The sequence below is a fragment of the Cyclopterus lumpus genome, chromosome 16, assembly GCF_009769545.1.
Source record: "Cyclopterus lumpus isolate fCycLum1 chromosome 16, fCycLum1.pri, whole genome shotgun sequence".
In the NCBI taxonomy this organism is placed as follows: domain Eukaryota; kingdom Metazoa; phylum Chordata; class Actinopteri; order Perciformes; family Cyclopteridae; genus Cyclopterus; species Cyclopterus lumpus.
Window position 1 is genome coordinate 6,688,117 of NC_046981.1, and position 13,289 is coordinate 6,701,405.

The following is a 13,289-nucleotide window of genomic DNA, read 5'->3' on the forward strand; positions in this document are numbered from 1 at the left end:
TTGAATGATACTTTTCTTATTTCTAATTTGATTACTGTGAGAAAACTATTCGCCTCTGTGAGTAAGTACTGTTTGCCGTTTTGCAGGTCTAAGCATACAGCAAGATCACAAGTTCTAAAGTGCGTACAGTAAGAATTAAAAAAGCAATACTGGTTTGATTGTTAAATATGTAAATATAAAAGCAGGCCAACAGCCAGTAGTGAATTGGCACACTTGAGTTTTAAACCCTAAAAACAAACAAACTCACTTTCACAATCCATTCTGCTACCAACCTAAACTGCATGTATTACTTGATGCAAGTCTGTTTAAACTAAAGCTTCAACAATCTCTTTTTTTAATATATCCAAAAATGCAAGAAAATTGATACAGGCACGAAGAAAACAGAAAAGGCTTCGATCAGCAGCTACTCTGGATCCTGCAGGGTCCTGTCTGGGGAACAGCACCAGAAACACTTGCTGCTTCTATGTTGCTTGTATATTTGTACATTTGTATATTACATTATTTCTCTGTTTTTGCACATGGCTCGTCCAGAATATCAACAGGAAATGAATCTGCAACAATGACAGCTAAAAAGGAAATGGTTCTGCTTTATCAAATGTTAATATTTGCTGGTTACAAAACAAGGACACAACGAGCCATTTGAAGGTGTCGGGAAATTGCGATCGGCATTTTTATCAATCAAACAATAAATCAATGAATCAAGAAAGCAATGCACATATTTAACGACAATGAATATAAGGGTACGGTTGCAACCAAAATAAAAAATCTTACTGAGAAAGGACTTTGAATGTAATGCTTATGCTTCTATAAATGCCAGTCCTATGTATACTTATATCTCTTTTGCATGCAAGTCTGAATGTCTCGTTGACTCATGATGGTACCGAAGCGGGACTTCCTCCTCTTCTCCTGCTCTTTGGGAACTCGCAGATGAAAAACATGGCGGCTTCACACTCTACATGACTCCATGCCCCAGTGCTGAGCAGCTCCACACAGCTTGAGTTTGTGGTGCGGGGAGATACTTTGGAGTTGAGCTCCTCTTCTGGGCTCCGAGCTGCAAACCCCTGCAGAGGGCTGGAGTCTGCATATACATAACTGCTTGTTCCATTCTGATGACACAAACAGGAGATTACAGGAGAGTCTGGCCCTAAATATTCACCTCCTCCTTTAGAAAATGTGGCAAAAGAGGACAAAACACCAACATTGGACACTCCAACTGCTACCGTTTGTGTGTGTGTGTGTCTGTGTGTGTGTGTGTGTGTGTGTGTGTGTGTGTGTGTGTGCCTGCGTGTACATAATGAGCATCTGACGGGGAACACTTACTGTGTCCTTGCTTTGAGCCAGCACTCCTATATAAGCTCTTGTCAATCCTGCCTGACTGACATAGTCTGCCATTAGATGGTTGGTGTTGCTGGTTTTTGGCATGGCTAGGGTGCCTCCTCTCAACTTGCAGTTCATTGAAGCCTCTCTGAACCTCTTAGGCTCCTTCACCAGCAGGTAGTACCTCTCTTCTGTTTCCTTCAGCCCCAAGATGACTGCACGGGACAGGGTTAAAAGTCTTTAGAAGGCTTACTTACAAAACAATATCAACTCAATATAGCTTTCCTTTTTTTGTTGTTTATCTTTAGAGCTACATGTTTTGTTTCTCACACTTTCGAGGATACTGAGCTGGCTCATTGCCACATGACTGTAGTGTGTGCTGAACCGTAGGTATTACTTGGCAACTCACCATTCTTCACAAACTTGACAGCATTCCTCAGCTTGCCTACATTGACATCCAGCTGTCCAACCACCTTCCTGTATCTGCCACAGTCACATGTTGTGCCTGGCAGTGAGCAAAGGCAAGCACAGGTTTATTTGAGTGTGCACAGAATTTAATGGCACATCATTAGCTTCCTGTTATTTAAATGTGACAAAACTGTATCACTTTAAATTGGTGTACGGCTTCACACTGAAAGCTACATTTACTCACCTGGTTTCCCTTTTAAACCAGTGAGTCCCTCCAAACCTGTATCGCCGTTGTTACCTGCAGAGCAATAGAAATCACATGTGAGACTATTCTTGAAATTCTGCGATCCTGGAAATGTACAGTTTCTTGTTTTTAATCACTTAGAATATAAATAAATAACACAGTACTCTCTCTTAATTCAACATACTGACAGCTTCGTGTGTTGTGTGACATTGGGATGCAGTTACAACAGACTACCACCAGATGGCTGTATCATACATAAAACGTTTTATTATGGCACACATATATAGATTTTCTCATGTCAAATGTTGAGCTATTGTGACTTAAATATAATTGCTCGGAAAATATGACAACACAACAATTTTTTTAAATATAGAGATATTATAAGTGGCTGGTTTTATACGAGAACCTGTACAATCTGATCAGGCAGAGTGGCTTTTGTCAACACTTTTGGTTTCATGCTTATTATCCTGTTTCCAGTAAGCTTCATGGGTTATTAAGACATCTCTGGAGCATATCGTTCAATTCACCCAAAACATTTCTGTTTCTGGAGTCAGATAGTTGGTTTTCCATATTGCACATGGTTTTATTTAGGTAGTTGTTCTTTTGCCCAAGCAAAATGTAAGCCCAGTAAACTCATTAATAATAGAATTACATATGCATAGAATTAGATACAAAGGATACTTCCTCATGCATCATAATAATCTTTACTGTATCCTTTTACCATTTTTGATAATGTAACAAAGCCTGCAACATGAAAGTCAGTAAAAGAGTAGCCTAATTTCAGTTTGTGATTCTGCTAAAGCCCTAAAAATATGTTTTTTTTTCTCTCTCTAGGTGTTTTATGAGAAACTGGCGCTCAGGATCAAGGAAAATCCAAACCTGTGACCTCACTGCTTTAACCGTGACGGCTGATGCACAGCCACTTTCCTGTAAGTGTATTAAACATAATGAATACTGAGAAAAGTGAATGCCCAAAGAGGCAGGGGAACACGACTGCTCATAAAAATAAAAATAAAGATTCAGCCACCCCTGTGCAAAGCAGCCAGATGACCTCATCCTGTAGGATTATGTTTTCTTCTACCGTTGGATGTGATCTAAAACGTAAAATAAATGGGAAACATTCCTCATCGTGTGTATTAGTCTTGGGACTAATTACGTTTGCTGATTTGTGTAGAGATGTCTACTTATTTCGATGTTTTGGGTCTATGATTATGGAGCTACAGTCTAGACCGAGGACAAGTTCGGGAAACCATATTTCTTTTTTGAGGCAATTATAAAGTCATTAAAATACTGTAGAAACCTCACAGCTACATTTTTACCATTTTTGTTGCCTGTTGTTGACAACTGCAGGCAGGTTGAAAAAAAAAGTGTCATGGCACTAGAACAAGGATACATTCATACACAGGATGGTTTTAAACTCCATCGATCTTTTTTTTGTTGTAAATATGTTTTCCCACGGAGCACTGAGGGTATAGGAGGTTTTCCACGTGATGCACTCTCCTCTTTGAATTACTGTATACAATCTGTTTGCTTTCATGTGACTTCACAAGTTCTATGCTTTTGGTAATAGTATAGTATGGGGTTAACTATAAAGAAAGATACAATGAGAGAGAAGACAGGAACAGAGTTTACATTAAAAGAGCTTGTTTTTGTACCATCGTCCCCAATAGGGCCCATCTTTCCTGTTTGGCCCACCTCTCCTTTGAGCCCCGTCTCTCCTGATGCTCCTGAAGAAGAAGAGAAAGAAAGACAGGATGAGAGGAGGAAGAACATATGGAGATAATTCAGGGAACACGGCAAAGAAATCTCATCATTTCAGTTTGAGATTATGACTTTCCAACACAGAGGGAATATTATGCAGAAAAGGGTAGTATACACAATGCAAAAACCTTTTCCAAGATATGGTAGATCTCACTGTAAAATCAATTAATTGTACCTTTTAAAGCCCCCTTATTGTTAGGTATACATTTTATAATCCGTGGTTGTCATATTCTTTTTTGACGATGTTGTTGTTTTCAAGCACGGAGGCTTTTTTCCAACAATCTCTGCACAGTTTGGTTCCAACTGATGCTGCTATCGCTATTATTATTATAAATTAGAGGGGAAATGCACATTTATTTTGGGCACATACTTAAGTCTTTTTGTGCTGAGAGGCTGCTTGTGGAGAGGAGTCTGTGAGAAAGTGTGCTTTGTTGCAGGTTCAGCTTGTTAAATCCACCTTAAAAAAATATATATATTTTTTATGTAATTATGTAATTTAGTTTTTGTGTTTCTCTTTGTTTCCCGTACAAAGTGTGTAATCAACAATGATCGCGGGTGCACAGAGTACAATTAGAGTTGATCAAGTTATTTGTAAGCAGCCATCTGGTATTATCTTTGATCGGATTGTTGACACGACGATTGTTGACACGCCGATTGTTGACACGACGATTGTTGACACGACGATTGTTGACACGACGACGACGAGGACAAGATTACAGTCCTTCTCTGTATTCTGTTTACTGTCAACTGTCACAATGCTATTGAGGCCTCTTTAGTTTGGTGTTGAAGGAGAATATTAGTGTGTGAGAGAGATTGTGCGTGTATGTGTGTATGTGTCTGTGTGTTTGTGTGTGTGGGAAAAGTACAGATCAGACTGAGGCTTTCTGCCAGCACTTGAATGAGTATTTCCTCAGGAAACTATTCAACTTGAAATTGATGGGGTTTGAAATACTTAGTGACACATAAGAGGGATTCGCCACACCCACACACACACACACACACACACACACACACACACACACACACACACACACACACACACACACACACACAGCCAGATATCCACTACTATTTCCCATTTCCCATTTTCTCGTGTGGATTTTATTTATACTTGATGATTTGTGTTGGCAGAAGGTGTGAGGTCATATGGATTGTGTGAGGTCTGGTAGACCATGTAAAGCTCCGGTCTATGGGAAATTTGTTCACTGTAATCTGTGTTCAATGTTTTGCATAATTTTCCACGTGAATGCCTGATAAGCACAATCTCAAAGTTAATATTTTGACAGTATGGACATGAGAACTGATCGTGAACCATGATTATGGGTGTTTGTTTTTTGTTGCATGCAGACATTGAATCTATTGGTCTCGTTATTCCTTCTGTGTCTACAAAAGTTGATAAATGTTGTTTTCGCATGTGATCATGCTTGCCAGTTAAACCGTCTATCTAAACGTCCAGATAACAGTGCTCCCTATCACTGCAGTCGGCCTTTATAATGGCCAACCCCTCCAACCGGTTTAACGTCTGGATTCTCCAGCTGCTGGAGGATAAAGGAGGTGAAGGCCACATTTGTTATTCTAATCATAGAGCCGTAAGCCATTTCAAAAAACGCTTAATGAACTAAATGTTTTCAAGGCTTAATATAACAAAAATACAAGAGGTTATTCATTACACTTTGTTTACCCAAAGATAATAACCAAAAATGAATACTGGTATTTCTGCTTACAGAGGCAAGAGAGCATGGGTTTCAAGGCTTAAGCTAGATTTTCCATTTGTTGTACACTGTCGCAACAGTTTCTTCGCATGAATTAAGATCCTTACATAACACTTTACTTTACTCTTTGTAACTGCTGCCAAACTTTAGCAGCAGTTTTACATTAAGAAAATGCAAAATTAACAAATGCAGAAATCAAGCACCACGGTTTGTTGACGTTAATAAGCTTGGAGCAACAAATAGTTTGTGTAGCCCACCAGAACATTCAGTCATGTATTCCCTTTAAACATTCCAACATTCATCAACTGCTTCCTGTAAAATGGCCTAACTTAAGACGGGGAATACATGCGTCATCTGTTGAGCTGTTGGCATACTGCAGTTACAAAGTCATCACAGGAACCTGCCTTCACCCTACAGGAAGCATACGCACAGAAAAACCACAATGATCGGGTTTGCTATACTGTTGAACAGTTGAAAAGGATTAACACATGTAGACTCAAGCAGTCTTGGCATGTGTCTTTCTGTTGTTGTAGAGCGTTTGCATTTGCGTGTACGTGCGTGTGTGCGTGACGACCTCTGTGTGAAGTTATTGAATAAAACAAACATCTGCAGAGAGCAAGAGGGCAGCCAGGAACCAGTGATTTTATGCAGTGTGCTTGTGTATATACAATTATGTATTGTGTGTTTGGACGGGTACTTCTGCCGTGCTTGCTTGCCTTGTGTGCACACAGTTCATTGTATGTATGCCTCAGTGTTAGTGTGTGTGTGTGTGTCTGTGTGTGTGTGTGTGCGTGTGTCTGTGTGTGTGTGCAGACATGTATATAGTTTTGCTGGTTGGTTGGCTGGACCAGCCCAGTTGGAGCATACATCACACAGGGCAAAGCGGGACGCCACTGCTTTCCTCAGCAGCAATTAACACGTCTGCTTCCTGCACAGACAAACAGCAGTGTAGGTCTGTCTGTCCGTCTGTGTGTCTGTCTGTCTGCCTGTCTGTGTGTCAGTCTGTGTGTCTGTGTGTCTGTCTGTCTGTGTGTCTGTCTGCCTGCCTCTCTATCTGCCTGCCTGTCTGTGTGTCAGTCTGTGTGTCTGTGTGTCTGTCTGTTTGTGTGTCTGTCTGCCTGCCTGCCTGTCTATCTGTCTGCCTACCTGTCTGTCTGTCTGTCTGTCTGTGTGTCTGTGTGTCTTTGTGTCTGTCTGTCTGCCTGCCTGCCTGTCTATCTGTCTGCCTACCTGCCTGTCTGTCTGTCTGTCTGTCTGTCTGCCTGACTGTCTGTCTGTCGCAGGCCTCTGGATCTACCGCGCAGCAAAGAAATGCAAGCTTTCTGGAGCGGTAAAAAGCAGAAGCTGCTGCCAGGGCAAAGTCACACAGGCTGTCTGGAAGCTCACAGCACAGAAAGTAAGACGGGATTGTTTGTTCAGGTTTCAGCAGCAATGTAAATTATACTTTGGAGTTACAGACGGGTGAAGTCAGACTTTATGCTTCTGTTTAATCCTAAAAGAGAAGTGAGGCCTGAGCATCCATTACTCTTTCCGTTTTTATTCCCCTTGGAGTCGTCTTTAGCTCTTGTTACACATGTTGCAAGCATGCTAACAAAGACAGAAGCACAGGAAGTATACAGACTTTATTGTCATATCATATTTGTGCATCATTTTGACATATCCCACAGGTAAACAATACAATTAACAATGGATACATCCTATTTACTGCCATGTCCACTGTCATGGCTTACTGGGACAGTTGAATAAAACAAAGCTATTGTTAATCTCATGAGAAACACCTATGCTTTCCTATTATGAAATGGTGAAATGTCTGCTGTGTAAAAGGCCTTTTTGGAGAAAAAAAACACTCATCTAACCTGTTATTGACTTAATTTACAGTGAGGTGAGATTATTTCACCACATTTGATATTTTTCTAGACTTTTCATTAAAAAAGTGTAATTATTGGGATAATAATGCAGCAACCTTTGTTCTATGTTGCCAAGTCCAGTACAACCGCAATCAACGGCAAGCAATACACAGTCATCTATAACCGTGACTGTTTGTTGACGTGTTTTCGTGTTTTTTGTGTTTCTACAAGTTAACTCTGATTCTTCTGTGACTCACAAAGTCCCCCACTCACCATTACAACAGACCAGGAGTCACTGTGATTATGATAATATATCCCACTCCATCATCTTCAACCGCAATCTGATAACAAACCAAACGTTTTTTTTATTTATTTGGACTACATGCTGGCCTTCGAGGGGAACTCCAACCATTTGACAGCTCAAAGTCTGTTTGGTCTTGGGGACGACGTCAATTGAAAACAGTTGTATGAAGCCTTTTGTGGTTATGTAATTGGAGTCGGCATCAGTTGGGGTTGAACACTACAAGTTTGAAAATGTAAAAGAATGTGTTTGATACCTGGAGGTCCTGAAGGTCCATTCTTTCCCAGTTTTCCCTGATCTCCCTCCTCTCCAATCTCACCTTGGTCTCCTGAATTAAAAGGGAACAAGAGTGAAGGGGATGAAAGTGCGGCCTGCTTCCCATTATGTTTCATTCTCAGCTCTGTGGCTTTTCAGGGGCCGTGTAGCAGCTAGATGGCTTTCCTGGTGTGGCAGGGATTCAATCTGCATTATCTGCTGGCATGGATGGAATATTGAAGTCATCGCAGGATGATAATGATACATCATCAAAGCCAACAGTTGTCTAAGAACTACTACAGCGGAGCACACAGGGAATAAGTGTTTGTGTATAAGATTTAGTGCAGGCCCAGTTGTGGCTTTAGTTGCACTACTACTGTAATGTTTAATTTAAAACAACTTTGGATGTTTGAAAGAGTGTTTTGTCTCTTCATATTCCATTCCGTTATAATCTGTGTTATATTCAAAAGCACTAACTCATTTTAAGTATTATGACACCACATAGTTTTCAGAGTTGAAAGCACAAATGAGTGTGAGAGTTGCTCCAAGAGCTCTTTGGCAAGACATCTTGAGCGGTTTCAGAGTGTCTACGAGAGCTGTAACTTTGCCCCAGTTGTTGATGCCAACAGTACTCTATATCTTGTAAATGCTGGGCTTTGAAATTAAGGATGGGAACAAACTCCCTCTATTACACTGGAGGAGTACTTTGGAAATGTATCCTTCAATTCTGCAGGCGGTGCAAATATTTTCAAGTAGCCTAAATCATTGCAATGCCTCCATGAAATTGTTTCCTTTTGTGCACGACTGAACTGAGAACATGTCGAGTAACACTAATAACATGCCTTGCATGTGTGATTAAGGTTTCATATCACAGAGAGGTTTGTGAGTAAAAGAGAATTCAAAGTGTCTCTCAAAGAAACTGACATGTTTTGACATTCTTACGTCTCAAAAAAAAAAAAAAAAAAGGAAAGAAAAATGCTGGTAAATCCATTTAAAAATGCTGAAGTCAAAGTTCCAGTAAATTCAATAAAAGTGTGTTTGTTGGAAAAGTGAAAATAAATAAGAACAGTTGTATGGACCCACTCATATAGGCAGACGTGAGAATACACACACCCAGAGAGGGACTCTGTGGTCAGCAGTGTATCTGCGATCAGTCTTGTACAAATAATCAGTTCAGTTCAGTGGCAGCTGTCTAAATACACTGTCACAATGGGACTTTCTCACTGGTACAGAAAACTCAGTGGAAAGCTGACATATATGATGTTCCTGTTGCCTCTTCACTACAGCCATGCTACCACTTGACTTTGTAGTTCAGTAACTACGTTTGTAAAACAATATTTTTCCACAAGAACAGCTCAAATACATGTTTCTATATTCAAGAACTGTACAAATTCAGATTACGGTCCCCTCGACATAATCTCAGTTTATGCACGTCGACTGCTTGGAGTAACATCTCAAGGCACATTTTTCAGTAACGTGAATGGAGCTTAAAGACTGGTGCTCTGCTTAAGTGTGTATTTTATTAGGTCTGTTTGTCTGAATCAGCAGGGGAACAAGCTACTGGATGTCGTAAAACGGGGAGGCATTCCCTCCAAAAGACTATGGGGTAGCAGACTGCGAGCTAATAAACTGCAGGACATTACATGCTTGCTCCCTTTATCATCAGCTCTGTAAAACCCTGACATGAGGGGTGTTTCCTCAGAACGTTCCATTTGACTCCTTTACACTGTAAAGACATTTAGTTAACACTCCTATACTATACTTCACTATGAAGCCATGAACTTAAATTGTCTTAAATCCAACAGTGTGAACAAACAACAGTTAAGATTGTGAGCACGCAATAATCCAAGCAGAATATATGGAAAGATATATGAGAATATATCAAAGTATATTTATTCCTCTTCCATTGCACAAATGTGTGCAATTTTATAGGATTGCTGACTACGATGTTTAGTCAGTCAGGTTTAAACACCAACACACGAGCACACACACAAGCGTGCACACACACACGCACACACACACACACACGTAAACACACACACAGGCAAATTCTAGCACGTCTTACCTTTAGCTCCAGGTAGTAAGGCATTGGTGCAGACTTCTGCAGAGGCAGAGAGGCAGTTGAACACAGTTGCAAACACACAGAGCGCCAACAGCACCATCATCAACCAATCACCACCAACCACTGAAGGAGATCCCGGCTTTCAGATCTGCAGGAGCATCTCATGTTGACTGTTTTAACTTTAAGACCAGAGGATGCAACTCTAATGAGCAAACATACTGCAGAGAGGGTCGAAACAGAGACGTGCTGTTGTAGAACACACACACACACACACACGCGCACACACACCCACCTACACACACACACACACACACACACACACACACACACAGACAGACACACACACACAGACACACACACACACACACACACTTGTTTATAGAGTCTTATCAGTTACTTGTCATAATGTCAAACAACACTAAACAGAGAACTGCATTCCTGTATGTCTATCTGTATGTACAAAACTGTGTATAATTACAAGTGCAGTTCTTACCATCATTTACATATTGGTGGATACATGGGAGAATAGCAGTTGGGGATAATTACAATGTGAAGTATTTATTTTTATTCATCATGTTGAATAGTTTTCAAGTAAAACAGAACTTTGACTTTTATTAGTAATATTTCTGATGACATAGGCTGGGTCTGAAACTACACTCCATATTTGCTAGCTGGTGCACTCTTTATATCGCTCACCATTTCCTTTGGGTATGCTAAGATATATGCACTATATAGTTCCTTAACACGTTCCAATAGTGGAGGGGGAAAGTAGTGTCAACAGCTTGGTCACATGGTCAAATTGCTTTGCTTTTGGAAGTTTACATAACAGTACACCAGTCAGCACAAAATGATGATGATTCATACATCTCTGTGTACTACGAACTATAGAGACACAGACACATCAAGGTAATAAAATAAAGATGATAAATGTCAGATATGCAGAGTACATTACAACACAGATAGTTGACTGTCTCATAGTATAACTAGGCATTCCTCCTTGAAGCTTGATGAAGAAAAGGAAACATATTTTGTCAACAACAATACAATGCAATGCGACTTGCACTATTAAATATATTGCAGTATGGTCAGGATGACAATGAATTGATTGTGACATGTTGGATATTTTTGATGAATCAACGAAAAGATAACGTAAATATTTAGTCCAAATGAAGAGTGCACAATGTATTAGACATGCCTAAAGCGACAGGGATGTTTCCTTATCAACAACAAGGGAGTAGCACCTCTGGGCCTGCACATTGTTCCTCTCCTCTCTCCTCTTCTTTTGCTCTTCTTCAGACCAAAAAAACATTTAGTGGGAGAGCTGTATGCTCGCACACACAGAAACAAACACACAGATGTATAATACGTAAACGCACACATGTCCACAAACACGCGAGACACCAAAAGTGTTGATGCGCAAAAACAGAAATGCACGCACACACACACACGCACACACACACACGCACACACACACACACACACACACACACACACACACACACACACACACACACACACACACACAGAGATTCTTGCATAATTACATCCTCTGGTTTGTCACTATGTAAAAACATAGAGGGAAAAGAGGAAATGTGGGTGGCAGGACATTAGAAAAAAAAAATTATGTGAAAGAATGAGACATGACTAGAGACACAGACACAGAAAGACAAGAGACACAGCAAAGAACAAAGAAGAAAGGAGTGTGGTCAGAGCCACATGTCTTGGCACAAAGAGGAATTTCCTTATTCTAGGGGTATGCTTCCTGTGATGTCTTGAGCCTTCCATCAGTAAGGCGGGTCATTAGGGGCATTTGTGTTGCTCTCTTCTTTGAAGAACTGGGAGGAGCCGATGTTGTTAAAACTTTTAACTGAAAGAAAAAAATCACAGGGAGTTTCATCTTCATTAGACATGGGTTGTTGTTCCCTGAAAGATTGAGTTGGCTAGTTGTCACTTTGAAAATCAACCATTTTGAGGAGAAGAGTGAAATGGTGTGTTGCTTTTATTGTGGTTGGCCTCTCATACTGTTATTTGTATTAACAAAAATCCTTCAAATACACCCAGTATTGGCTGGGAAATGCCTACAGACCCATTACAACGTATCTCAACTGTTGCAGTCGCAGTGCTCTTCAAAGAAATAAACACATATAACAACATTTAGGCCTGTTACTCAGTCATAGTCATTAATCAGATATTGCTGCTGATTGCAATGCTTGTTTCTTTTGGGTTATTTAAAAAACACGAAGTTGAACACATTTTGAGCCTCACACACTTGATGTCAGTGAGTCTGACAAAGGTTTTTTTTGGCTTCTGCCATTATTTGCTCCAAGCTTCGAAGTCTGCTAAGGTATTTGTTGATGTTGAGAGCTGTGTATTTTGGTTTTAAGGCTCTGGCTTTTAGTGTCGCTGTCAATAGCGGGCTAGTTGGCGCGGCGTGTTCAATAAGGGTTCAAAAGAAACAACCAAAGCCAACAGCATGCATTTGTGTGGCCATCATTGTAAAACGTAAGTCATATGCGGTGGCTAATGGTGTCAATAGCCATTACAACTAACTAGGGGATATTATTCACTGTTTGACTGACCCATAATAACATAGAAAGGATTTGCTGGTCAGTGTACAGTGGATCTATCACAGCCTTTTCACTAAAAATAGTTGCATGCTTTGGCTGAAAACAAAGCTGGTGAATGGTGAGAGTTAAAACCAAGATAGTAATGTTGCCAGAAAATAAAAATAAAATTGCTTCAAGATGATACAACTTCACGGCAGCCCACTGACCTTAATAACTAAAGTTGAGTGATTAATCATCTGTGAATTCTTCACTATTACTCATACTATTCACAAATAAGGATTACGTTTGTGCATTAAGTGTGTATAAGTGTATATAATGTGTGCGTATATCATTTGTGCATAAGCACAATAATCCATTGATAATATGAAAATGAAAACAATATTATAAAAGATACTTTAAGGACATGCAAATTATGCATGGAGTTGTTTTCAAAAACCCTGTAATACCCAATCAACTCCATATTAATGGCATTCTTCTCAGAACATTCAAAATTAGAGCACCGTTTCAGAAGTTATCCTAATCTTGAATGACTTAATTACTGGTTTAAACAAGAGCCTCCACATTTATAGATTTATCAGAAGTATTTGAATATGTCGCTCATCCCTTGCTTTTTCAAAGATTATCCTCTGTCTAAGATTGAATTATTTCTCAATGAAAAATAAAACAGTTAATGCCCTTTTTCAGATCCAGATGTAGGGATTATAATGATTTCAGTATGTCTGACTAGTTTTATTATTGAGAGGGTCACAGATTACACATGTCTTGGTGTCTGTCTCAAGGAGAAACTCACATGTAATATCACATAGAAATGCTTG

The 13,289-nt window shown here is 39.9% G+C and overlaps 1 protein-coding gene across 1 annotated transcript; it reads right to left on the reverse strand.

The window, feature by feature from the left end:
• Window positions 1-311: 311 nt before the first annotated feature.
• On the reverse strand, window positions 312-10,228 carry colec10 (collectin sub-family member 10 (C-type lectin)). Its single transcript, XM_034553497.1, has 7 exons — window positions 9,911-10,228; window positions 7,847-7,918; window positions 3,625-3,696; window positions 1,970-2,023; window positions 1,727-1,822; window positions 1,321-1,532; window positions 312-1,106 (listed from the first exon to the last, which is right to left on the reverse strand). The coding sequence occupies exons 1-7, from the start codon at window positions 10,008-10,010 to the stop codon at window positions 870-872; spliced, it is 843 nt and encodes a 280-aa protein (XP_034409388.1). The 5' UTR covers window positions 10,011-10,228; the 3' UTR covers window positions 312-869.
• Window positions 10,229-13,289: the final 3,061 nt, after the last annotated feature.

What these genes read in the sequence shown, in the direction of transcription:
- colec10 (XM_034553497.1), bottom strand. Translation starts at nt 10,010, where the DNA reads ATGATGGTGCTGTTGGCGCTCTGTGTGTTTGCAACTGTGTTCAACTGC. An exon ending in CTTACTACCTGGAGCTAAAG is followed by an intron (nt 7,919 to 9,910) that starts GTAAGACGTGCT and finishes CTTTTAATTCAG; the next exon opens with GAGACCAAGGTGAGATTGGA. An exon ending in TGGCTCAAAGCAAGGACACA is followed by an intron (nt 1,107 to 1,320) that starts GTAAGTGTTCCC and finishes TTGTGTCATCAG; the next exon opens with AATGGAACAAGCAGTTATGT.